General features: G+C 40.6%; 1 protein-coding gene and 1 pseudogene across 8 annotated transcripts in view; both read left to right on the top strand.

The window, feature by feature from the left end:
* Positions 1-24,680, top strand: part of ZDHHC13 (zinc finger DHHC-type palmitoyltransferase 13) — a 47,770-nt gene extending 23,090 nt beyond the window's left edge. For 7 of the 8 annotated variants that reach the window (XM_027579970.2, XM_027579971.2, XM_027579975.2 and 4 more), the window contains 9 exons: positions 2,953-3,086; positions 6,228-6,328; positions 12,018-12,142; positions 12,999-13,061; positions 13,757-13,850; positions 15,071-15,154; positions 18,782-18,939; positions 21,573-21,670; positions 24,091-24,660. In XM_027579970.2, coding sequence (XP_027435771.2) covers positions 2,953-3,086; positions 6,228-6,328; positions 12,018-12,142; positions 12,999-13,061; positions 13,757-13,850; positions 15,071-15,154; positions 18,782-18,939; positions 21,573-21,670; positions 24,091-24,229 — 996 coding nt within the window. In that variant the 3' untranslated portion in view covers positions 24,230-24,660. Of the gene's footprint in view, positions 1-2,952; positions 3,087-6,227; positions 6,329-12,017; positions 12,143-12,998; positions 13,062-13,756; positions 13,851-15,070; positions 15,155-18,781; positions 18,940-21,572; positions 21,671-24,090 lie in introns of all 8 variants that reach the window. The other variant, XM_027579969.2, reaches the window with a different exon arrangement.
* Positions 21,677-24,082, top strand: LOC113914601 (annotated as a pseudogene).
* Positions 24,681-27,095: the final 2,415 nt, after the last annotated feature.

Below are 27,095 nucleotides of genomic sequence, written 5' to 3' on the forward strand. Positions count from 1 at the left end.
ATCTCAGTCATATTAGTGAACATAATTGAAATTATGTACACAAAATGAAAACATCTGGAATTTCAAGAGATGTACCCAAGTTTACTCTTTGTTTAACTTGGCAGTTTCGAGGGATGTGAAAGTGAATTGATAGAGAAAGTTAGGATGTTCAGCTTGTTCTCGTGAATGGCCCAAAAAATCTCAGTCATATTAGTGAACATAATTGAAATTCTACTATTTTTAATGTTTTCAAATATGACAGATGGCATCATCTTATCTAATAATGATTAGTAATTATATCCTCAGAAGGATTCTAAATTCACAGACACCAGATTTCTATGCAGGGGTCATCACAAATACCACACCTATTTTGGCCTTCATATGTATGGAGGGGGAGAGGAAGAAGTTAACTGTCACTCCTCAGTATCCTTTGCCAGCTCCTCTGCTTCCCTCCTACCCCCTATTGGTAGAGTGCCCCAGGATTTTGTTCTTGGACCTCTTTTTTAATCCATTCATTCCCTTGGTGATTCCCTTGGTGATTTCATATATTTCCATGGCTTTTTTTAAAAAGGTTTTATTTATTTATTTGAGAGAGGGCGAGAAAGAGAGGGAGAAGCAGACTCCCCGCTGAGCAGGGAGCCCAGCGTGGGGCTCGATCCCAGGACCCTGGGATTATGACCTGAGCCAAAGGCAGATGCTTAACCGACTGAGCCACCCAGGCCCCCCCAGTACACTTCCATGGCTTTAAATGCCATGTACAGGTTGACAGCTTCCAAAGTTACCTCTAGTTAGATATTTCCAGACTCGTATATCCAGTTGCCTACTTACCCGGTTCCATGTCTGATAGGCATCTCCAGCATAACATATCCAAAACTGAACTCCCGATCTTGGCCCCACTCCTCCCCAACTGTTCCATCCACAGCCTTTCCCTTCTCAGTAGGTGGCAACTCGGGCTTCCCAGCCATTTTTGCCTTTTCCCTGTCACACCATGTATCCAGTCCATTAGAAAACCATATTGGCTAATTGTGCCTCAGTCTATATCCGGGAGTCTGACCCCTTGTCAGTGTTCCACCAGTGGCATTTTGGTCCAGCCACCGTTACCTTTCATGCAGATTACTGCAGGTGTCTGACATCTCCTTGCCCCCACTCACCTCTAGTCCATTCTAACGGAGCAGCTAGATGAATCTTTTGAAATGTAGGGCAGGTCCTGTCATTCATCTGCTCAGAATCCTGTGATACCTCCCCCTTTGTCCCAGAATAAAAGCCAAAGTCCTTACAGTGACTTATAAGGCTCTGTGTGATCGAGGTGTTTATGTACTATTAAATCACTTAGTACATTTAGCTGTCATCTTCTGCTAGAATTTAAGCTCCATGAGAGAAAGATCTTAAATCATGATGTGTCCCAAGTGCCTAGAACAGTGCCCAGCATACGGTACGCACTGGAATAGTTATTGAGTAAATAAATACTGTGGCTCATTAGGAGTGTTAATGTCTGGGGTTAAAATTTGAGATCCATATTTAATTCATAGTTTTGTTCCGAGAGTATGTTGCTTGTAGATTCTAAGTTTACTACTTTTTAAAAAATCTAACTTGCTAATTTTATATTGCCATACAAATTAGATTTAGGATTTTAAATATTTGAAAGCATTTGAAAGCATTTGAAAGCATTACATATAGTTCAGAATACTTAGAGAAGTAAAAATCAAAGAAAATAGGGCAGAATAAGTTTTCTCCCTTTGCTGTTACAAAAGCCCTACTGGCTTCCAAGGTCATGTATATTGCAGTTAAGGGACTGCATTGCAGCGGTGTGGTGCCCAGCTTCAGTGCATTCAGTCACACTGTTGGTTCATAGATACTTCATTCTTTTTTTTTTTTAAGATTTTATTTATTTGAGAGAGAGAGAATGAGAGAGAGAGCGTGCACATGAGAGGGGGGAGGGTCAGAGGGAGAAGCAGACTCCCTGCTGAGCAGGGAGCCCGATGCAGGACTCGATCCTGGGACTCCAGGATCATGACCTGAGCTGAAGGCAGTCGCTTAACCAACTGAGCCACCCCGGGGTGTCCCATAGATACTTCATTCTTAACTTTGCCAGAATAAACCTGAATGATTAGCATCCTGAGGATTTAATTCAGTCTTTGGCTTCTGTGTGACATTTGACAACTGAGAACTACTCCTTTCTTGAAACTCTCTTCTCTGGCTTCATGGGGACCTTTCTCTTGGTTCTCATCCTGCCTTTCTGGTCACACCGGTTACTCTTTCTTGGTGACTTTTGATGACTTAGCTTTTTCCCCCTTAAATGTTTGTGTTGGCCAAGATTCCACCCCTTTCCACCTGTCCACAGTCTTTGGGATGTTGTTCATTCATGGCTTTCCAGCCTGTATACCGATGAGTACAAAATGTTCTCCTGGGTGGTAGACCTGCTTTTTCTTACTACCTCTTGGGTATCTCCTAGATGCCCATAGGCATCTGAAATTCCACATGCCCTAAACTATCATCTTTTCTGCAAATTTGTTCCCTCTGACCTTCTTTATTAGGGGCTAGCACCATCTGGTGTTCAGGCTGGAACTCCTGTACTCTCCTCACCGAGTCTTGGGTGTATTGATTTTTGTGTGGTTCCTTTGTTTGGCTTTATGCTTTCTGACCTGTATTACTGTTTGAAAGGAATTAGTTTTTAAAAATGTTAGCTCTCATTAGCACTTTTCTAAAAGACCACCATTTCTTGGAGGGGAAGAAAGCAAAAGAAAACATGTTTAAGCAATATTTTATAGAGTCTAAGGCTTTTAAAAGATTATTTCCAAGATTTGTGGTTTCTCAGACTTCAAATTTATCAATCAGCAATTTCAGAGAAAAAACTCTGTATCCTGCTGTTGTATTGTTATATATTTAGGAAGTAGCTCTTTTGTTGTACTAATCATTGTTAGAAACTTAGGATGTAAAATCCATAAAGTTCTAAAATTCTCAATCTCTTAATAGCTCTTCCTGCTGCTGATGCTTTCTGTGATTACCATGTGGGCTGTTGGATACATACTGGACTTCAATTCAGATTCTTGGCTTTTAAAAGGATGTCTTCTATTAACATTGTTTTTTCTGACATCTTTGTTTCCAAGGTGTGTATATTAGTATTTGCAAGGCTGGTTATTGCATTTCCATTTGATTACTTATTTCTATTGTCGATTAGTTAGAATCATAGGTTTTTATTGAGCTATGAATGTTACTACATAGAGACTTTTTCAGGGGTGGTGGGAGGGAAGGGCTTTGGTAGCTTATGTTTTAGCTGAAAGCAAATTGGTCAACCCAGTAATTTGATTGAACTGGCAATTGATGGAAAATAAAGATCCTAGCTCACTTTTTGAATTGTTGATTTTGGTAAACAATGAGAAGATTTTTGTAACTGTTTTGCATCTTGAAGCATTTTTGCCCATTTTTCAGAATGTTTTTCCTTAATCTAAACTTATTTTAAGCTTATTTTTGCTCTTAATGCTTTATAGTTGAAACAACCTAATTAAATTATATGAAATTATAAAATAGCTGCATACGGTTCTATTTTTAGGAAAATATTATACATGATTATGTATAATCATGGTTAAGAGTCAGGTTGTCTGGGTTCAAGTCAGGCTTTACCACACAGCAGTCTGACGTTAAGTTGCTTTACCTCTCTGCGCCTCACTTTGTTCATCTATAAAATGTGGATAATTGTGACAATGCCTGCTTCATGGTTAATGCATTTACAATGGTTGGAACCATGGCTCACACACATTACTCAATAATCATGCCACACCCCAAACTCTTCTCACTTCCATTTGTCAATAAAATGGCATCCAGTTCCCTGTGTGAATGATGAGTGCCATCCTTGGATTACTTTCATCTTTTGATTCTTCCCTTCCCACATCCAGCCCATCACCAAGTTCTTCCTGCTCGTTGTCCAGTCAGTCTGCTCTCTCCATCTCCACACTGGCACCCTAGACCAAGGTTTCTAACTGGTCTCCTTACTTCCGCTATAATCCCTTTATAGTTCATCTCCACTTAGCAATCAGCACGGTCTTTTAAAAAGGCAAATAAATCAGTTTCTGTCTTTTCTCCCTGCTTTAAGCCCTCCAGTTCCTTTTCTGTGTCTTCAAAATAAAATCCAAACTCCTTGCCCGTGAGGTATTATGTGATTCGATCTCCCCTCTGATTTCATTTCTTTCCTCTCTTCCCTTTTCTGCTCTTCTGCCTTCTTTCTATTTCTAGAACACATTGAGGTCATCCCCCCCCGCCCCCTGAGCCTTGGCTCTTGCTTCTTTGTCTGAAGTGTTCCAATACCATATTGTTGTTGTATAGCAGGAGACATAACCCTTCAGGCCTCAGGTCCAGTGTCACCTCCTTAGGCCGTCTCTGACTAACGCTCTGCATCACCCTGTTTGATTTCGTTCATAGCACTTAATCACCATTTCCTGGAGTGTTAAGGCCCCTATAAGCAGGAAACTTGTTTCTCCTGTTCAATATTTTCATTTACTGAATGAAAGAAAAATGTAATGATGATCCATAGAAAAGGATCTAAAAGGAAATACAGTATTGCTCTCTTCAGGGTGTGGTTGGTGTTCGGTATTCCTGTGCCCTTTTTTGCTTGCCAGCATTATCTGGAATAAGTATGAGCTGCTTGAGTCATAAGAAAAAAAAGTATTAGAGGAATCTTACTCTTGGTCACTCAAGAGCAGGACAGTCGGCTAGAAATTAATTAGAATATAAATGTAAAGTAAAAACTTATTTTTCTGAAAAATAACAAAATGCCTAACATTGTCTGCTATTCAGAAAACTTGTAACATAGAGATATTTATTCATTTTCCACTACTTAGATTGACTCAGATGCCAAAGGAAATTTTAAGCCAGATCCCCAGGAGTCTCAGTCATCACTTCGGGGTTTTTGCTTTTGCTTTTTCAAAGGGCTGGCAGTATCTCCTCACCCAGGATAGGAATATTAGAGGTTTTATTTTCTAGTGGAAACTAACATTATATGAAAATTCTATGGAACTTTTGTTTTTGCTGACAGTGAGTCGAGGGCTTCATATGCTAGGCTTGGCATATGGACACAGTTCAAATGGGAGACAAATGCATATGGCAGCTTTATCCATACTGCTTTTATTTCTCTCATACCCTTCTGTAGAGACCCAGTTTCATGGAGCTAGGCAGCTGCAAACGTCTACTATTATTTAGGCTCCAGGGGCAGTTGCTTATTGATCCAGGCTGCTATGTGATGCCAGTTAGAAGTAGACAGGTTGTGGTAGCAGACGCTTACGGATAGGTAGTTCGCTGCACTACTTAATTAGGTCAAACACATTTGTGCTGCAAAATCTCAGACAGGTAATGCTGTGGAGGTTACATGGGCTCCATTTGGCCTACTCTGGCAGCATTTTATGTGCCTGAAGTTTGGGATCTTTAGTTTTTCTGAAATATTTTATCTTAATTACACTTATGATCTTGATAGCTTTTTAAAAAAATCCTTTTCCTGCCCGTCATCAACTATTGTTTTTTCCTGGTATAAATTTTAAAACAGATCCAGGTAAACTCTGTTCATGCATGGATTTACTATATTGAGTATTTAACATGAAAGACAGATTTTTTTTTCTTTTGAAACTCCAATAGTAACATTTGAGTAAGTGATATGTAGCCTTCCACGTTGCTTGTTACCCAAGCGAGGGCGTTAGCGTTCTGATGACGAGTGCCACCTTTAGCCATTAAAAATCATTTTATGTCGCCTGTCTGCTTCTCAAACTGGTTTTGGGATGAAACTGCTTAAGGTTGTGTGCATCTGTTTTGTTTTTTAAAATATGCTGCTATCCTCCGGAAGGAAGCGTGTTAAATGTGAGGTGAATCTCCCAAGTATTTACAATTTTTGCATTTTGGAATATTTGAAAACATGATATGCCAAAAAGAGAAATACACACGTGATACATCTCAATAGAACTAAAGATTCATTGCATATAAAAAGTTATGGGGAATAAAATAATGTAGAAGTTAGTTATAAGAACTGGAACGTGCATCTCCGCTTTACTTTTCTCATGGAAGATGGGGCAAGATGGCGGCGAACTCTCGGTTACCACGTGGAAAGTGGCACACAGGAAGCGCTTGGTTCTGGAAGCTGTTGCTGCTGCCATTACTTAAGGGGAGTGTTATTATTACTGTTATTATTTAAGGGGACTTAGAACTAAAATTAATATGGACCGTACTTGTTTTCACTAACATCATGTGTTTATCCTTTTTTCTTTCAGGTTCTTGGTCGGGTATAAGAGCCTCGTATACTTACCAGCGGTCTTCCTGCTAAGTTCCATTTTTTGGATATTTGTGACTTGGTTCATCTTATTCTTTCCTCATATCCTTCAAGCTGAAATTTAAACGCGTATCTCCTTTTGCCTTTAAAGAGTAGTAATGCCAGTGTTAGAAATTTAGGTATTAGAAGAGATGCAGGGAATGCAACTCCTATTTGTATTCATTTTAATTATTCTGGTTGATGATGTTTAGTGTTGAAAATCTTCTCAATTCCGGAAATAATCTCAGAGCACACCATGGAAGCGGTAAGGGTCTCGTATTTATTACTTCCAGGAAAGAAACAGTAGGATGAATTCTTATTTTACTTGGACCCATAAACATTTATTGTATTGCCTTGAGATACTCTCTTCAAGGTCAAATGGTTCTTTTAACTTGGTCGGCAGTTACTAAATCTTCTGGGTACCAAGATGGCCTGTATGGCAGGGGTATTCGGGGAAACATGTCCTCCTCAGCAGTCAGCGCAGTGTTGCTCTCTACAGCGGTGATTCTCACTCCACAGTAAAAACACTTTTATATTGCCACCCAAAACGTATGTGAAACAGAAAATTGATACTCCTGATGTGTGCTTTACTCTGAAATTTTGTTATTTTATCCTATTCTATTTCCTTCTTTTTAAAAAAATGCTGGTCACAGGGGTGCCTGGGTGGCTCAGTTGGTTAAGCAACTGCCTTCAGCTCGGGTCATGATCTCAGGGTCCTGGGATCGAGCCCCGCATCGGGCTCCCTGCTCGTCGGGAAGCCTGCTTCTCCCTCTCTCCCTCCCCCTGCTTGTGTTCCCTCTCTCTCGCTGTCTCTCTGTCAAATAAATAAATAAAATCTTTTTTTTAATGTTTTATTTATTCATGAGAGTCAGAGAGAGAGAGAGAGAGAGAGGCAGAGGCAGAGGGAGAAGCAGGCTCCCCACTGAGCAGGGAGCCCGATGCGGGGCTCGATCCCAGGACCCTGGGATCATGACCTGAGCCGAAGGCAGACGCTTAACCATCTGAGCCACTCAGGCACCCCATAAATAAAATCTTTAAAAAAAAAAAAATGCTGGTCATAGCCCACTTAATTCTTTCATGGCCAACTAACGGATGGCAGCCCATGGTTTCAAACAAAAAAAACTCTAAGAAATAGGTTTATCACTTGAGGAGCCAGGCTCAGGCCAAGACCAGCTTAGGGGTGTACTGTGCTCTTAGGGTCGACCAAGCCTAGTCACATAGAAGTGGGGATAGGGCATACTTCTTGGTTTACAGCTATTTATATCTCCCATTAAGAGGGAGGCATTTGTCGGATTTTTATCTTCCCACCTCTTTCCAGGTTTCTCTCTCCCCTTGCAGAGACTCTAGGAAGCCATTATAACCTTGCTTGCTTTATAGGGTAGGGGAAGAAGGAATGTGGTGGATAGAAATGTACCTGTAAACATACTCCTTTAACTTGTGTTATGTCTCTTTCTGGTAATGGTATTTTTGAAAAGAAAGAATGGTGTTTGTGGGAGAGATGCATATACCCAATTCAGCAATATTTTTTTCATGGCAATCAATGTAAAGTGAGAGAGGCAGATGAGTTCTCAGAGTGCATACATTTCCTTTCATCCATAGCATGTTTGTACTTCAGTGATGCTTTTTGTTTCTGAGCATTATCTCTAACATTTTTCAGATTTCTTTAATGTAAATGAATGGTGCAGCATACCATGGAGTTCATTTGACTTTTATCAAAGGTGTCATTACATATAGCCTTTGTCTCATGATTACTGATTTGGGGGCAGCTTTTTAAGCACTAGCCTTATGACCACTGCTTAATGAAGGCTTGGATGATACTATGTGATATAAAAATGCTTTATAAGTAATCATGAGTGTATAAAACAACAGCACGATACACACCCAAAATCACTTGGAGAAATCCCCAGGCTGGTAAATTCTGGGATAATTGACATGATCCTTAGGGGTGGCTGGTATTTTTGTTTACCGACCCATGTGGCCGTGGAGTAAACACAGTTTTAAAATTTTGTTTCTTGATGAATTTTTAAGATTTGAGCAATTCACATTATTTCGCTTTTTGCACAAAAAGTGAGATACCGTTCATATTGAATTATTTCAACTTTGCAGAAGTAATAGCAACAAGAATGTTAACTCCGCTGTAGTTTGAGAGCCTCAACTACAGAACTTAGTATTCAGGTGAGTTGCATTACAAGCAGTTCACCATTTGTGAAGATGCCATTAGTCAGAAGAATTGATTTCCAGAGCTAGACAGATTCTTACGATGTCAGAGTTGACAGGATGGGATATTTTCCTTGCATGAACAGCAGAAAGCCCTTTGATCCACGCACCCATGTGAACCTGCTGCTGGTGAGTACCTACATGCCAGTAAGTAGGTGGCGTACTTCTGCCGTCAGATCAGTGTTTTGAGAGCTGAATGTTAAATGCTGTTTGAACTGCTCTGGGTATGAATTGAGGTGCTACCCTGTAAAGACCCATTCTGAGTATATAGACTAATCTTGTCTCAGGTTGCCAAGTCTGGATCGTGTGGGAGCTTTCCCGTCCCACAGTCCATTACGGGAAGAGTGTCTGGGGCAATGCGGAAAGAGTACCATCTTTGGAATCAGACAGAATGAGTTTGAGTTTGGTTCTTTTTCTGACTCGTCACGAACCATTGGGCACATTATTTAATTTCTCTGAGTCTCAGTTTTGCTATTAAAAAAATCCCTGAGGGATAAGAGTACCAAGTTCATGGGATGGCTGCAAGGATTATTATGCTATGATGTCTGTAAAATGCTAGCCCCATTGCATAATAGGCATTTTCAAAATAATACCTATTTCATTATTAATTACTCTTATGAATAAAATCTGTGTGGAAGGCTGCATGTTGAAGTTAATTTTAAGGGGAGCTCTAGGTTGGTTCCTCAGAAGATCACTTCCTTTTGGTGCCTTTTATATGTTCAGCATTAATGTATTTGGCTTTTCTGAGGCAGGATCAAATGGAAAAGATAGGACCTTACTGCTGCGTTTGGAGGTAAGATTAAGACTCAGAAATGGTGACGCACAGATGCTTCTGGCTTGTTGTGGAGGGAGTGACCCAGCTTCAGTTCAGGTGCAAGAGTAAGAGCTTTGACTAAAAGCCTTGTGTAGGGAGTGACCTAGCTGCCATGGAAGCCGCTGTATTCTCCAGTTGTAGTGCAAGGATGTGAGTGTCCCTGCAAAGGACAACAGCAGTCGCACTGTCTCCGGCGCTGGTCAGGACAACCCTGAAGTGTGTTTGCTCTGTTTTGAATTCTGTTCTTTTGGGAGAGACAGAGACAAACAGGAGCATAAGCAGAACATGACCAGGAGACTGTACTGTATAAGGAACAAGGTTGCTGCTTATCCTGGAGGTGTGAGCACTGCCCTCCAGTGTCACGTGTTCCGAAGTCTATCGTTCGGAAGCCAATGCATTGTATGGAATGGACATTGAATAAAAATGTATTGAAAAATGAGGAATAGCTTCTGTAGGGTAGATCTAAGGACAGCTATGGTATAGATCTTTAGTGTAGAGCTACAGGATCTATGGAATGAAAAACAGTCCCAAGTTACAGAAAGGCAAATTTCAGTTCCATATTGAGAGACTTTTTAACTGCAAAGAGTCACAAGCTAACTGGGGAGGCTGAGGTGTGTATGAGGTCTAAGTACCACAGAACAAGCGTCTTTAGTTTCAGGGAAGGGAAAGAATTCTCTGTAGGCAATCAAGAAAGACCTTCAAGGGGAAGTAGAATATGTTAGGTCTTGAGGGCAGTTAGGGCTTGGACATCCTCAAAGTGTGCTTCTGGAAGTAGATGGGGGCAGTGGGGAGCATTTGCAGTTAATGAACCACACAAAGCAAGGGCATGGAAGCAAGGAACGTTTGGCTTTTATGTGAGGAGATAGAATGCATTCATTTTACTTGGAGAGAGAGGGGCTCCAGTGAGTTCTTCTGGGATTGGTTTTGAAAGTTATTTAGAACAGGAGCCCAGAGTTGGGTCAGCTCAGTATGCTGAATCATATGATTCAGCTGAATGTATTTTTGAGGATGTGTCATGTGCGTTGATCAAGATTCTATGGGAAGAAGGCAGGATGTGTTTCTTTAAAGGTCTTGACTTACGTACTCTATAACAGTGTTCTTAATTCATTCTAAGTAAGCTTTATTTGTTGCAATTCCATTTCACACAACTCTTGTAGATCCTCTTCCTTTCTTTTTTTTTTTTTAAATTTGACAGAGAGAGACAGCGAGAGAGGGAATGCCAGCAGGGGGAGTGGGAGAGGGAGAAGCAGGCTTCCCGCTGAGCGCGGAGCCCAATGTGGGGCTCGATCCCAGGACCCCGGGATCATGACCTGAGCTGAAGGCTGGCGCTTAACGACTGAGCCACCCAGGCGCCCTGATCCTATCTCTTTCTTAAAGCCAGGCCCTTCTGCAGACAAACTGATAAATTTAACCAGCAACGTTTGCTCCTGCCTACCTGAACCAGATGTTCTGGTTGCTGCTACTGGTGGTTTTTGTGGGTTGGAGCAGTGCTTCTTGAACTGTAATGTGCATGTGGATCCCCTAAGGATCTTGTTAAAATCCAGAGTCTGGTTACAAATCTGGGGTGAGGTCTAAAGTTCTGCCTTTCTAATAAGCTCCCAGGTAAAGCCATTGCTGTGGGTCCACGGACCACACTTTAAATAGCAAGGGTTTAGAGGCTCCTTATGGCCATCTTTTCAACTCCAGAGTTTGGCACAAGACAGCTTGAGGGGCGCCTAGGGGGGCTCAGTCGGTTAAGCATCTGCCTTCAGCTCAGGTCATAGTCTCAGGGTCCTGGGATCAAGCTCCACATCAGGCTTCCTGCTCACCTGGGAGTCTGTTTCTCCCTCTCCCTCTGCCCTCTACCCCCCACCCAACTTGTGCTCACTCACTTTCTCTCCCCTTAAATAAATAAATAAATAAAATCTTAAAAAAAAAAAAAAAGAGATAATACCTTGGAGGGCAGATACAGTTACCGTGTTGATACTGATTTAAATTGGGCAAGGAGAATTGGTTTACTACTGGTGTATTGGCTTATTACTTAGTGCACCTTCATTTATCTTTCCCTAGAGCAAAATTTTACTTTTTATACAAAATTTATACCATTTCAAAATGGGCAATGTTTATCCTTGAAATACTTTTTATCTTGTGTCTGTAATATGTTCCTTTCCCAAAATAGTATTTGATTTATAATTACTTTGCAAAGAGAGCAGTTTTTTTGTGTGTATTTCTAAATTAATACAGCCTAATACATGACAAGGATTCGTTATTAAACTTTCCATTTAGGAAATTTTTGCAAGCATTTATCTAATGTATAAAGAAATATTTTCAGTTGGAATCTGAATCAAGTGGTTTGTTTCTTTGAATGTTTTTTTTTAAATGATCAATAAATACTCTTTTCAATGCTTACAGGAGAGCCGTAGTTACATCATGAGGGATTAATTTATTTGGATCTGGAATGTTTTTCAGTCCTCAGGATGTTCCTCATACATTGCAACTATTCCTATCAATATTTCATGAGTTTTATCTAATCGGGAGGGATTAATTATTAGCAACTGTGAGCAAATTCCTGTAGGATTAGAACATAGGATGGGGCCAGGCTTGGGGGCAGGGATGTGTATACATAACGGAAAGTGAGGATATAATGCAGAGAGATTCTCAGGCACCAATGATGAAATTTGCCTAGGTCATAGTTATACCGTTCTTAGTGGAAGCTGATACATTCCTTAACGTGGCTCTCACATCTAGCAGGCACCCCTTTCTATTTTGCTTTCCTTCTCAGCATAATAGGCTTCCTCTACTTTTTCTACAAGACTTGGGCAACAGATCCAGGCTTCACCAAAGCTTCTGAGGAAGAAAGGAAAATGGTGAGCTTTCTTTATAATGTTACTTTTTTTTTTTTTTTTTAAATAAGGAGGTCATAGCAATGTTGGTGTTTGTCATGGCTGCATCTCTCATGTCTGGCGCATAATAGATGCAACATACATCAACAAAGTTGAGATTTCTCCACTGTCATGCTTTCGTTTGTTTATGTAAAAATTTTTAAAAAATATTTTTATTTTCTCTTAAGGTCATACCCACCAAGACTTTTTCAAACGTAATTTCTGTTAGCAAACATGATCTCGATTTCTTCATAGTAACGCTGAGATAATGATCATTTAGCTTAAGTTCCCCCAGTTTAATACATGGAGAGTAAGCAGGCAGGGGCAAGGGAGGAGTCCTTATTGACAAGAGATGCCCTTCTCTTCCTCAGATGTGAAGCTGTCAGTTGCCATGCATGGCTTCCTTTGCTTGTGAATGTTTAGAAGTCGGGGAGAGTATGGATGTCTGTGTTACTTCTAGCCAGTGTTCCTGAAAGACAAGCCCATGGTGCTTATAACCATCAGTTCTGGTGTCTACTGATGGGTTTTGTTTTGTTTTTTATGAGTGTATATGTGTGTATGTATTTTTCCTCTACCAGATTATAACTGGGAGATGCTAGCCCTTCAACGGAGCGAAGGGGAGGTGTAATTTTTGTGCATTCTAATTTATTGGCTTTGGTTGAAAATGCAGCCTTGAAAAGTCAACATTATTTTCGGGTACAGGATGATTTGGTGGCAAGTATTCCACATTGCTTTTCTGGCTACCTGAGTTTGGAGAGAGAGCTGTGAGAATGGTATATGACCATGCATTATACATTCCCTAGTAAAACGTAATCATAAGGTCAAATTTCATGCCTTTCAGAATATCATCACCCTTGCAGAGACTGGCTGTCTGGACTTCAGAACATTTTGTACATCCTGTCTTGTGAGTCTTTTTTTCCCATAGTAAGAAAGCAAATTCTTGGTAACATTTCTCATGTAAGCCTTTGTTAAATCTTCATGGTATATTTGTACACCTTCGTTTTTACCAGGTTCTAATTTTGTATTACTATCAGAATAGTTTTTTGCCTTGAGCGTATGAGGGAATGATGTTTATAGTTTCTTGAAGTTGCCCATGGTTAAATCTCTCTGAATGATCCATAGTGTGTTTTGATTGCTTTTTCCCACCATGGAGCATGTATTAGAACTAACTTCAAGTCAGAGGCTCACGATGACCCTAGAAACCACTTAGTGAAACCTCTCATTTTGCCATCGAGGAATCAAGGCCTAGAGGGAGGAGGTAACTTCCCTCAAATTATTGACAGAGCCAGAAATGTAACTTGGGTTTCCTTTTTCCTTTTTCTTAATCCAGTGCTCATTCTGCTGCCTGGTACTGCCTCACTTCCCCTTCGTCAGTGTGAATAGGCTCTGGAAGTCAAATCCCTTTTAGTGAAGGCCTAATCAAAATAGATGTTTGGAAGTAAATATTAATAAGGCATTCCAGAGCCTCTGTGAACTGATGATCTATTTAGGATTATTTGTGCCCATGTCTTTATGACTTAGGAGTATGATTTTGCTTGTGATTTGTTACCACTTTAAGACACTAATTTTTGCTTAGACCTGTCTTAATTGCCCACTTAGATAAGGAAGCCATTAAGGTCACTTCATTGCCACGTGTGTAACTCCTGTGTCGCTCGATATGATCAGCATTGTCTGTGGACTGGACGGTGCATAGGTGAGAGATTGAATTCTTTTAGTTAACACTATGAAGTTAAGCATATATTTAGCTATGGGTGTGATTCATAGAAAAAATGGAAGGGCATCTAAGGGGTCCATTTTATAGCTCTTCCTTATCTGAGAATCCTTTCACGGTTTAACACTTCTGGAAAACTGGCAGTGTTGATAATAATGAATGTGATTTGTATAGTATTTTAGAGTTTATAAAGCATTTTTGAATATAGTATCCTATTTGATCATCAGGGCACACCTTTGAGTTGGTATTACTATCTCCATTTTAGAGGTGAAAAAAAATAAAAGGTAAATTATTTGCTTGAGGTTATTTTAGTAATCCCAGTCTTCTATACCAAATTACCAGCTTCTTGCCATGTTTTGTGCCTTGTCTCTCTCATTTACTACTCCACTTGCCTCCTTCAAAGCTCAGGTAGGAGTCAGAACCAGAGGTGATTGGGAGTATTCCTCGTCCTGGTCTGTAGTCCTGAGTTTCCTCTGAGTGGTCCCTGTAAAAACCAGGGGTTTATTATGAGGAACTGCAGAGGAACTATGGTCATTTGTCTTCAGCAGAGGAAGTGCGTTCAAAAAATCTTGAACAAAAGGCTGCTTCACAGTCGGGTTTCTTTGGTGCATTTTGATGTTCTCTACTATTCCTAGAGAGTAGGTGAAGAGGTAATTCTTACGGCCCCAAGCTTCATTGACCCCATCCCACTGTAAAGATGGGATGGTTAGCATTATAGCAGGCAGCTTTGAATGGAAGTGGAAAAGCAGCAGTAATGAGTCCATATCTATTTGCTGTTCTTCAGATTCATTTTCTCTATTCCCCTGATCAAGTGGATCCTTGATGTTCCAAAATTGTACTTCTTAAACTCGCTACATGGAAGGAAGAGATAGGGTATGGTTTGCCCAAAGTCCTGCTTTCTCACTTTCCCCCAGTGCAGTTATAGGCCATCCTAGAGCTGCATGTGTCTAGTAAATCTTGTTCTGTCCAAAAACGATGTCTTTTAGGTAAGCAACAAATAAATATTAGTTCAGCTAACATGGACAATTGACCCTGACATACCAGAGCTGTTTGGTTTTGATGTAGTGGTATTTAAAGGCAAAGCATAAGCTTATTTATTTTTTACTTTGGTGAAGGCTTTTGACAGGAAAGTGGTTAATAAGGTCTTGATCTGGAAAATCATTGTAAGAAAGTGTTAAATATGTTTTTTCTTTTTGATGTAGGTTTTGGCAACCATCGCTATTACATATTCTTCTTATTTTTCCTTTCCATCGTTTGTGATTGGATTATATATGAATCTATTATCTGTAAGTATAAATTTTTCTTACAGCAAGCTCATGAACCCATACCCACATGCACTTTTCTTAGTAAATTCTTGTATATCACATTCTGACTGGGTGACGATAAACCATACCCCTAATTAAAATGAAACGGCTGCCTCTAAGACTCAGCATTGGGAAGCTGCAAGAAATGCTCAAAGAGATTAGTTGTTAGCACTTGGCAAGAGATTGTACCTCACCTTGATGAATTTGAGAAGTGGTCAGTAATACAAATTCATTCAAGGCAGAGTGTAGATTTATCACCTAGTGAAGTGAGGAAAATTAGCTGCTCAGGAACAAAGCTAGGGAAGTGAGAAGTAAAAAAAATGGGAAAAAGAACAGGTTGGCAGTGGAGAGGTTAAGGGTGGGAGGAAGTGATCACAGGAGGGAAGGAACAAAAGCCTGAACGTCCCTGCGATTTGGTAAATGTTGTCACAGGGCTAATGGGACAACTAATAGTCGTTGAAAGTTTGGAAGTAATGTCTTGGAAGAAAACCTTAGACCATTTATTCTGCATCCCTGAGAAGGGAAAATAACTTCTCAGTAGCAGCGTGAACAGGCATGTAGGGGGCTCATGTAGGGAGTGACATCCAGCTGTTCCAAGGTGATTGACCAAGAAGAACAGGGTTTACATTGAAGCAAGAAGGATTTGGGTTAGCTCTTAACAACTGCATGGCTATGCTTCGCAAACCTAACTGGGAAAACCCATAGCACATGTAGTTTATTTTGGCCTTAACTGTTTATTATTTGTTTATTTTGAAGGCTCTGGGAGAATCTGCCCTCACTACGAATCTGTTTCCACCCACCCTCCTGTTATATACATGCTCAGGTCTTAGATTTTGCCAGTAGTATACTAGTTTATATCCTGAGCTAAAATGTGGAACGGTTCAGGAAGATGTTAGGAACGTTTTTTTCTACTTTATTTTCTTTTTCCCTTAGCATCCTAAGTACCACCCCTCCCTGCCTTCCCCGGCCCCCAGCTTTCTTTAGTTTAAATTTTGTTTAGTTTTTGAAAATAAATCCTCCTGCTCTGTCCCTAAGCCTCCCAGTTCCCCTCCCCAGAAACATCCAGTATTACAAGTTTTGGTTTGTTTGGGGTTTCATTTTTAAAGATGCTTAATATCTATGTGAACTGGTTTCTTTTTCACCCTGCCATAGGCATGGAACGGGCTTCAGTTACCTTGTCAGCCCCTTTCTTGTCTGACACCTTGGGTGTCTATGATCAGTAGGGAATGCTTTTGTAAGCTCAATGTGACCGTCACTATCTCAAATGGATCTAATAGTCAGAAGGTTGAGATCCCTGATCTCCTTTCTTGTCAAAGGCCATCCGTACTCCTGAGCATTGGAATTCAAAAACCTTAAATTATGTCCTGTGGTGTAAGAAATAAAAGATTTCTTGACAGTTCTGTTGAAAGAACTGCCCTTTTAAGGCCTAACAATAAAACATATTCCTGGAAAACCTTTTTAAGCTGGCCCGTGGACCATCTTGTCCCTTGGACTTGATCCTGAGGGAGAGGAGCCAGATTTTACACCGCTCTTGTCTCTCCCGCTTCTCTCTTCACTAAAAATAGTCACCTTTGTTTGGTGTCCATGTCCAGCATAAGACTGTATTGATAAGGACAGAAGTAATTTTCCATCACTTCCATTCTTTCCAAGTTGCTTTCTTATTACATGCATTGGTTCTTCCCTCTTGTCTTTATTCTCTGGCTCTGATCCAATATTTATATTTTGTTTCTTAGGAATGGTCCCACTTTATATTCACTCGCAACCCTGTAGACTAGCTGAACGCATTTGGTTATTTTTATCCCATTTGTATTCCGACAGTATTTCTTTACACTAAATGAGGACATTGTGTCATTTATCATTACCTCACAGATGGAAAAAGTGAACTTGTGCTTCATTTTTCTAAGGTCTCACTGTCATCCCACCCTCGTGGTTTCCCAGGGACATTCCTGTTGCTGGAGCCCTGGCGGGCGCACTCCTCACTTGTGAGACAGTGCCAGCTACTTCTGGCTCTGTGTAGCCTCCATCTGTTCCATCTTCTGTGAGGTCTGCTTGCAGGGTGGACACTCAGAAAGTGTCAGCCTCCTACAAGTTGCAGGGAGAAAGATTTTAGGTTGTTGTTAGAAAGAACATTATAACTGTCAGAGCTATCTAGAGAGGAAAACGATCGGCTTGGAACAGTAGGAGTCCCCTGTCATTAGCCAGTGACAGGAATGTATTATTAGCACATATGAAAGTTTTATATTGCATAAGATAATGTATGTGGCCATTTGTTGCCATATCTTTGACATTAAGTCTGAAATCAGTCCTATGAAAATTTCAGTTTGAGGTCATGGTGTATTATCAAAAAAGTACCCAGAAGAGAGCAGTAGAAATCTATAAGCTGGAAGAATGTAAATATTCTTTCCCATGTAGCAGCTGTTTCCTCTACCTTCTGTTGGGAATCATATTCTTTTTTTGTCATGTCAGGTGCATGGGATGCATCTTTTTCTGCTGTCCTAACGAGAAGCTCTAAAGAGAGCATAATTTGCCTTAACTTGTTGCCTTGATTACTACTCTGTGATGATTGTCCTTAGAATGCTTCTGACATATAGTCATGACAGATGGTTAGGAACCAAAGGAGACTTAAAAGGGGGGAAAAATAGATTTTTAAGACTAAAATGGACAGACAGGTGATAGTAGTCAGGGACTCATGTTCTTTCTGTCCTAGGAGTTCTTAAGTGCTGCTTTGGGAAGATGTCTGAAGCTACTTGTCAAATTGTCAGAGGCATTAATGAAACCTCAAGGTGCAAATTTACAGAGTTCTTATTTCAAAAAGAATTTGCCCTTTATAAATGGTCATGGTACTACAAAAGTCATTGGCTTCACAAAACCTTGAAGATTTGTTCCCTTGTTCCTGCTCTACCTACCTGCATTCTCCTTACTGCTACTCTTAGCTGCATGGCTTAGGGGGTCACGAAGGCCATAGTGAAGTCCTCTCTTTTCCTAGGGTTTCTCTCTCATGATTCCCTTACCTGAACTTTCTCTCTCTACAGGATAAATCATGGTGCTGTTGCAGAAATACACCCAATAACCACGTGCTGTTAGGTCGTGTTCCAATGGTATCTGGGTGCTTACAGGATTTCTTGTGTCTACAGCAGTGGCCTGTTGATCTGAACCCTTAATAAGAGTTTATTCTGTGTTATAACAGACTCATCTCTTGCTGTGTATCCTGGATAAGATAAAGGGTTTTCTAAGCAGATATTTATTAAATACAGCTATTCTCCATTATCAGGTCCTTGAACGGTTAACCTTGGGCCAGTTTATTTTATGCTGAATAGGATGGTTTTAGTGGTGGTCTTACGGACCTTTTTTGCTTTTATTCCTTTACTGCCAACCACCAGTGCAATGCTATCATGGCCTTCACGAGCCGTGAAGTACCATTTTTTTCATCTTTGTTAGTTAAGCTGGCATTTGGAAGATAAATTCTTAAAGTTGGGTTCTAGTCTGTGTTACCATGTCTTAACTTTCTCTTCTGCCTGAATAGAAGAGCAATGATTTTATCTTCTTGAGGAATGATCACTAGTTTGTTGCCTTTTTAAATAATAAGTTCCTTTTTTTGTGAATTCACAGATTGGTCAAATCATTGTGCCACAACATTCAGAGAAGATGGACTATGGACCTACCTCAATCAGATTGTGGCCTGTTCCCCTTGGGTTTTATATATCTTCATGCTGGCAGCTTTCCATTTCTCTTGGTCAACATTTTTATTACTAAATCAACTCTTTCAGGTATTTATTTCTCTTCTTATAATGCTTTTGAGTAAAATTTCCTGTAGCCTGTAACAAGGTAGAAAAGAGACTTGACTTTTAAATCAGAAGGCTTTCGGGTCTTGGTTCCACCTGTCGATTACTCTCTGGGTATAGGCATGTCATTTGACTCTTGAATTTCAATTTCCTTGTCTGGAATATGTAGTTGATAATTCTACACTCACAGGATCGTGTAAAGGTTGGAATAATAAGTTGTTATCTTGTGCCTAGGAATGATCTAATCTGACCTTTTTATTTTATGGATGGAGTTACAGAGAGGTAAATTGAATTGCTCAGGATCACTCAGTGAGTAGCAAAATCAGAACTATAAACTTAGGTCTTCTGACAGCCTATTCAAAGGCTTTTTTCATCATACAATTAAATCATAAGATGTGTGAAAACATGATATAAAATACAAAAAGCATTGTGAGATGCTTTTAAAGACATTTGTGAGATGATTATCTTCCCTCATTTTTTCCAACCCTGTTTATATCCCATTTATTATGCAGTGCTTAAGTGAATAGAAGGGGGGAAGAAATGCGAGATCCATCACCAACCAGTGGACGTGGTAATTACACTTCCAGAGAAGGTCACGGCCATTAGAGAGTTCACGCTCCAGGGCAGTAGCCACATTCAGCTTCCTATGAAGCTCTGTCCTTTCCCTGCTGCTTTCCTTCCTCTATGAGCGTAACCTAATTCTTGTTGTTGCTATGGCCTGCCCTCGTGGAATGGACAGCCGTGATCAGTCTGAGCCCATTACTGTAAGACCTCAGATAATTAGAGCATTACTCATCGAAAGCAAAATGCATTCCACTTTTACAGGGAAGTAACCAATTCTACAATAATAATAATAATAATAATAATTAATAAAGAAATAAAGACAGACAAAGGAAAAAATGCTAAGGAAAGGAATGAAACTGGTAACACTGAACCGAGGCCTCTGAATGTTCATCTTCATCTCCTGCCCCTCTGGTATCTACAGACTCAGGCACGAAGAATGAATATTAGCATCACTGATTGTTAATATCTTATAATACCTAATATTTATATATGCTTTACATATACCAAAGCACTTTCCTGTCTATTTGCTGACAAACAGTTAAGGCATAGACTGTGCCAAAGCAGTGTCTCCATTTTATAGATGAAAAAACTAAGCCTATGAGAGGTTGAGTGCCTTGTTTTGGCCACGTGGCTGGTGAGAGGTGGAATTAGAAGTAGAACCAAAGATTTGAGACCTCCTTTCTAATTCTCTTCCTTCTTTTCTGGACTCTTAGGACAAGTACAGATACATATGAGACTATAATATCAACTTTTTAAAAGAAAGCTTACTGTTTCTTATGCTTTCTTTCTTTCTTTTTTTTTTAAGATTTTATTTATTTATTTGACAGAGAGAGACACAGTGAGAGAGGGAACACAGCAGGGGGAGTGGGAGAGGGAGAAGCAGGCTTCCCGCGGAGCAGGGAGCCCGATGCGGGGCTCGATCCCAGGACCCCGGGATCATGACCCGAGCCAAAGGCAGACGCTTAACGACTGAGCCACCCAGGCGCCCCTGTTTCTTATACTTTCTAAGGCAAGAAAATGGACTCAAAGTTTTGGATAGTTTTCTAATACAGGAATTCAGGGTAAAGTTGTTTTCTTAATAAAACAATTCAGTTGTTTGAAGCCTTTCATTTGCTGACTGCTCTAGTGAGTCATGGGTTTGACTGTAGCAAGTCAAACGGAGCATAGACTGGTCAGGACTGTGAACTTTATTCTCACACTGACTGAGGCGTCTGTCTCAGTTCTGCCACTTTCTAAGCTGTTGTGTGACCTTGGACCAGTTACTTCACCTCTGGAAGCCTCTGCACTGGCTGTTTTAAATATATCATGTTAAATCCTTCAACAGTCTGATGAGGGAGGATGGTGTGATAATCTCTGTTTCATGGATAAGGACCTTGATGTTTGAGTTATTTTGAGGATTAAATGGAGTAACTTAGTGAATAGTAGGGTTTTAATGACTTGGGGGTTTTTAAGTTACCTTAACTCTTACCTTCCCCAAATTATGGATTTAAATGTTCTTCACTTCAGATTAACTTTTTCAATTGGCCCTTTCCAAAGAGATGCTAAGAAGCATACGCAAGGTGAGATAATTGCAGTAATATTGACCTTATATAGTTTTATTCATCTAAAACTTACATGCTACATGTGTTGAGAGTCTAAACAGGCTTCTAAGCCATGACTTGAATTACTAAAGCAATTATTTCATGACTGTGCTTTGTTGAAGGTTAATAAAAACAGACACTCAAAAAAATAAATGCTTAAGGGCGCCTGGCTGGCTCAGTCGGAAGAGCATCGGACTCTTAATCTTGGGGTTGTGAGTTTGAGCCCCACGTTGGGTATAGAGATTACTGAAAAATAAATAAACTTTTAAAAAAATGATCAGCTGCTAGATTTACTTAGTCTCATTTAGAGCTGTTGAGTCGTTATCCTTACCATGATCCTTGGTTAGACAGAAGGCTAGGTTATACTGTCTTCGGAGGAGTACTGAATGTTTACCACTGTCCTGTGATACACTACGAGTGACAGAACCTCAGTATAATGGTATTTTTCATGTACCTTCCAACCTTCTTTTGCAGATTGCTTTTCTGGGCCTGACCTCCCACGAAAGAGCCAGCCTGCTGAAGCAGAGCAGGCATATGAAACAGACATTGTCCCTCAGGAGGACCCCATACAAGTAAGTCAGATCTGTTTTGGCCACTGTGTCCTGTGGAGGATGCTAGTCTAGCCATTGGTTTCCCAGCCTACTGCCACCACCCAGGCTGTGCTGCTCTCCTCTAACTTGCTGTCTGGTAGAGTTGACTCTTCTTTCTTGGAAGCCTCAGTGACAGGAGGTGAGTGGTAAGGTCATGAGCCCCAAGGTGGTAAGAATTTGGGACTTAGTCTGCTGGACTCAGCACCAATAGTTAAGTGACTTTGAAGTTTTGCCAAGATGGGGAATCTCTCTAGTCAAGCCACATGGTCACAAGATTGCATGTTGCTGGCATGAAGTCAGTGTGAGATAACCAAGCATGTGGCTGAGAATTCCAGCCACAAGGCTCTCTGCAGAAAGCATTAGATTGTGAGCTTTGCCAAGATTTTCCACCTGCCTTTCTATCACTAGTAATTCTTTTAGCCCCGTGTTTAATGTGCCCATCTGTGTCAGGGAGAACCTAGTGCTTTGGGTTTGGGGTGTGGTTGCTCCAGGGCGTCGGTTGTATAAAACCTGTTCTCAGTTGAAAATGGGAGTGTTTGTAGGAAGGCTGTCATCTTACGATATGAACTATGAATGATCGGGCTTTGAAGCTTATCTCCTTGTCCTACATATCGGGGTCTTGGAGGCTGGGAGTGCTGCAGAGGTCACCCTGAGCCCTCAGGGGATTTAACGCTCACTTGCATATCTCATGAGTAGTCTATTTTAAAGCACACTCATGGTACAAGATGAAACTGTTAGGCTGTTAGACAAGGAAATCAGAGCCTGGGATAGGACTATGATCTGTATTTAGAGAGGAGAGGAATTGACTTAATCGGGAAGAGATGGCTAAGGTGATGGAGGTTGGCCGGTGGTGCTGAGCTTGTGATGACGGGTTCAGACTGGCAAGGATAAAACCCTTTCCCAGTAGTTTAACCAGAGGAATAAGGATGAAAGCCTTTGTGACCGAGGTGGAATTTTCAGCTGAGCCTTGAAAGCTGTGGGATGGGGCCTGACGGAGAAGGACAGAAGAGTATTTCAAGCCCTAAGGAGCCCGAAAGAAGGGCCTGAGATGAAAGAACTGGGGCATGTTTGGGAATTACTGAGTAAGGGCAACATACCCTGGAGGAACTAGCAGGAAAGCCTTAGAGCTCCCTTGCATCTCGCTTCCACAAACCTGCCCAAATTGAAGATTTGTCTTGTCTGTCTTACCCTAAGTTACTTGCACTCACTCACTAGCTCTGGAGGAGTGTTGATGGTACTTTCCTGACAACTGTCCCCACAGCAGCAATGGCATAGTCCTCCTCACGCACAGATATGTTTTAATGCATACGGGGGTTGGTTTTGATAAGGTTTTTGGAGGACCAGACAGTATCCAGTTGATAAGATTATTTGGAAGGAGCTCCTTCCTTTTGCCTGGAACCGCCATCTTCCAGTAATTCGCCAAAATGACCAGCACCAAGGGAAAGAGGAGAGGCACCCACTGTATGTTCTCTAGGCCTTTTAGAAAACATGGAGTCGTTCCTTTGGCCACATATATGCGAATCTACAAGAAAGGTGATATTGTAGACATCAAGGGAATGGGCACCGTTCAGAAAACAACGCCCCACAAGTGTTACCATGGCAGAAGTGTAAGAGTCTACAGTGTCACCCAGCATGCTGTTGTCGTAAACACACAAGGGCAAGATTCTTGCCAAGAGAACTAATGTACGTATTGAGCTTATTAAGCACTCAAAGAGCTGAGATAGCTTCCTGAAGCATGTGAAGGAAAATGATCAGAAAAAGAAGGAAGCCAAGGAGAAAGGTACTTGGGTCCAACTGAAGGGCCAGCCTGCTCCACCTAGAGAAGTGCTGCACTTTGTGAGAACCAGTGGAAAGGAGCCTGAGCTGCTGGAACCCATTCCCTCTGAATTCATGGTATGATAGGTCTAAAAAAAGACAAAAGACCCCGGGACTATAAAAAATCAGTCAGTCGATCGATCGATCATTCAATCAGTCATTGGAAGGCATTGAGACAGGGCCATGTTTTACTTAGGAAGTTTAGGAAAAAACCCACTTTGTTGACTATAATGTTTCTGGCCTTTCTGGCCTTTGAGGTCATCAAAATGCGAATCAGTGCAAAGGGAATGGAAAGAAGGACACTTATTGATGGCAGTCACCATTCCAGTGATTGGGGGACTCAGAAGGGAATTAAGTTGCTGGGCAGAAGCCAGGGAATCTCGAAATAGGGATTCAGGTCCAGAAATGGAACTGGGCTTCAGTTTTAATGTCCTCTAAGCCGGGGAACTGTCTGATTCACCTCTGGATTCCTGCTACAGGATCTTCAAAGGATGTTGTATGTTATAAATTCTCAGTGAATGTTTCTGGTCTGAATGAATGTTCAAACAGGAAATGTAGTAAGATGTGTTCTCTTCCTTCCTCGGCAGCCTTGGGCTCACACAGAACCTCGCAGATTTCTTTCAGTGTGGCTGCTTCGGCTTGGTGAAGCCCTGTGCCGTGGATTGGACGTCACAATACACCGTGGTCTTCCACCCAGCGAAGGAGAAGGTCCTTCGCTCCGTATGAAGAAAAACAACCCCAGACTCTCCCTCTGACCTGCTTGCGTTTATGTTGATGCCCTGTGGTCTGCAAGTGAAGTGAACATTCAGAGTTCACCTAAGCCCAAAGGAAAATGCAGGTGGTTTTTAAAGCTATTTGGTAAAAACAAGTTCTCAAATAAAGGCATTACAGTTTTAGATTTAGCAAGATGGACTGTTCCTGAACAATCTTGGCAGACATCTAAAGAAACTTATATTTTTCACAAGAAAATACAAGTTACATTTTTTTTGGAGATAATATTCCCTAATTATGGATAAAATGTGGTATTTTCAAATAGTTTATTGGTTGTTTCAAATAGTACTATTCTTTAAACTTGTAATTTTTGATAAATTATTTGTGTTTGTTTTATCTATAAATATGTAAAAAATATTTAAATAGATGTATCTGTTTTGCTTTCACACTTAATAAATTTTTTTTTGTAGTTGAGATTTCATTTCTGACACTTAACACTTTTAGAATCTTAAATTGAGAAAAGGTGTATATAGGACATAAACTGATTCGTGATTCCAGGAATGAGTTGAGCTCTCTGTTAACACCAGTAAGCAAGATTTAATTTAGTTTTCCATCTTACTTAGAAAATTGAACAGAGGAAATCTTAAAGATTAATTACTGTTTTTACTTAGTACCCTCAAAACATTGGACTGATGTGATTGTAATTGCTAATTTCCCTACAAATTCAACTTTAACTCTTGGTATTGTATATAAATGCCCCTGGGCACGGCCCCTTCCTGCTGAAAACCATTCCTTATGGTTCTGTCGCTCTTGGGGTAAAGGCTAAAATTCTCATCATGACCTCCAAGGCCTTGAATAATATAACCTTATTTTGTTTACCAGTCTTACTCTGGACCACGCTTTGTACTGGAACCACATTGACCTTTCAGTTTTTCAAGGATCCATTCTTTCCTCTACAGAGCCTTTGCAAATAAGGAAACTAAAGCCTAAAGAAGTTCCTGTCTTCTCCAAGGTCACTTAGACACTAAATGCGGTTGCAGCTCTAGGAGTGCTGGTCACCTTGAATACTGTCCAACGCACTCTATGTGTTCAGTAAACATTTAAATTCGTTGAATGAATGAATGGTTTTTAAGCAGGATGTGATGTGATCGTAATTGTTTGAAGACTGATTCTCTACTGGGGGACAGAAGGACTTTCTCAAGCTATATTCTTTCCCTTTCTCTCTCTTCGGACTCTTGTACCAAGTATGTATTCTCAAATTGTCGTCCATACACCATTTAATCAGAATTACAGGGATGGGACAGGGGCTCACTTGTTTAAAATTCAAATACCCCACCTCACACCTTCCAAACGACTATATTCCAGTACTTCTAATTGACATGTAATAAGGAAAGCACATTTCATTAATTTAAATTATTCCATAGATATTTATTGAACACCATGATAGGTCTTTCAGGCCATAAAACATTTAATTGGGCACATTAATCACAGAGCTTGCAGTCTAGAGGGAAAGCTAAGATAAATGAGCCTATAGTATAATGTAGAAAATATTAAAAGCCATAAGAGGGGTACAAATAAAATATTGTTAGAGTTTAGAGGTTGGAGAGAGCCTCAGTGGATGTGATCAAGTGTTTATGGACGATAAGGCATTAGAAAGGGTCTTTCAATGATACTTAGTTTGGAAATACGGAGTTGGAAGTGAAGGGCATTCTCATGGAGAGAACTCTACAAGTGAGGACAATGGGAGAGTCTGAAGTGTAGTTAGAACCATGACAGGCTGGGTCTATAGGGTGTTTAAAGTGGGGAGCATGGTCAGTAAATTGGACTGTTGATTGGGACTAGATCTCCAGGAGCCTTGAATGTTAAGCTAAGGAGCTGTATTTAAGTGAGCAATAAGGAGCTATTTCTTTACTCACTTGTCAGTAAAAAGTCCTCTTATATCCTCTTGTCTGCTCTCACCAACCCCTGCCAAGTAATTACTCTCAAATTGGGGTCCACAGACCATTTACATCAGAATAACAGGCCTGGGATAATGATGGGGGTGGTGTCTGGGGATCACTTGTTTAAAATTCAAATTCCTAGGATGCCTGGGTGGCTCATTTGGTTAAGCGGCTGCCTTCGGCTCAGGTCATGATCGGCTCAGGTCATGATCCCGGGGTCCTGGGATCAAGCCCTGTGTCAGGGCTCCCTGCTCAGCAGGGAGCCTGCTTCTTCCTCTGCCTGCCGCTCCCTCTGCTTGTCTGACAAGTAAAATCTTTAAAAAAATAAAATTCAGATTGCTCTTCTCAGACTTTCTAGAGGTCTGAGGAGTGAGTCTTGGAATCTCAGTTTTTATCAGGTTCCCCAAATGATTCTTACATTTACATGATACCGTTTGGGAATCATTTACGTAAGGACTCTTACCCCACCGTTCCATTGTGGCTTTTCCTCAGGCATACGTTCGTGGGAGAGTTTTAAGAAAAAAAAAGTTTGAGAGTCGGTGTTTTATAGCTAGGCATCCTGGGTTTGAGTCCTTGGATCTGCCAATTATAAGTGTCTTTTACCCCTGAACAAATGACTTACCTCTATAATGCTCTAGTTTCCTCATTTGTATCATGTGGATAATAATAGTAGATACCTCCAAATATTGTGATGAGGATTAAATGTGTTAATAACCTAGAAAATGCTTAGAATTCTACTTGGCACATAATAAATGCTCGATAAATGCTATTAATTCAGGAATCTTTGGAAAATTGACTAGAGGTAAGGAAATGTGCCATATTCACCCTTCCATACTCTGTGTTCTGTGTTTGGGGACTACGATTCTCAAAACTACAGTTTTCCTTGTCAGCTGATTTTCCATTAAGTTCGGCCAGTAGAGGAGGAGGAGGGAAGAAGAGAC

The sequence above is a fragment of the Zalophus californianus genome, chromosome 11 (assembly GCF_009762305.2).
Source record: "Zalophus californianus isolate mZalCal1 chromosome 11, mZalCal1.pri.v2, whole genome shotgun sequence".
NCBI classification, from domain to species: Eukaryota; Metazoa; Chordata; class Mammalia; order Carnivora; family Otariidae; genus Zalophus; species Zalophus californianus.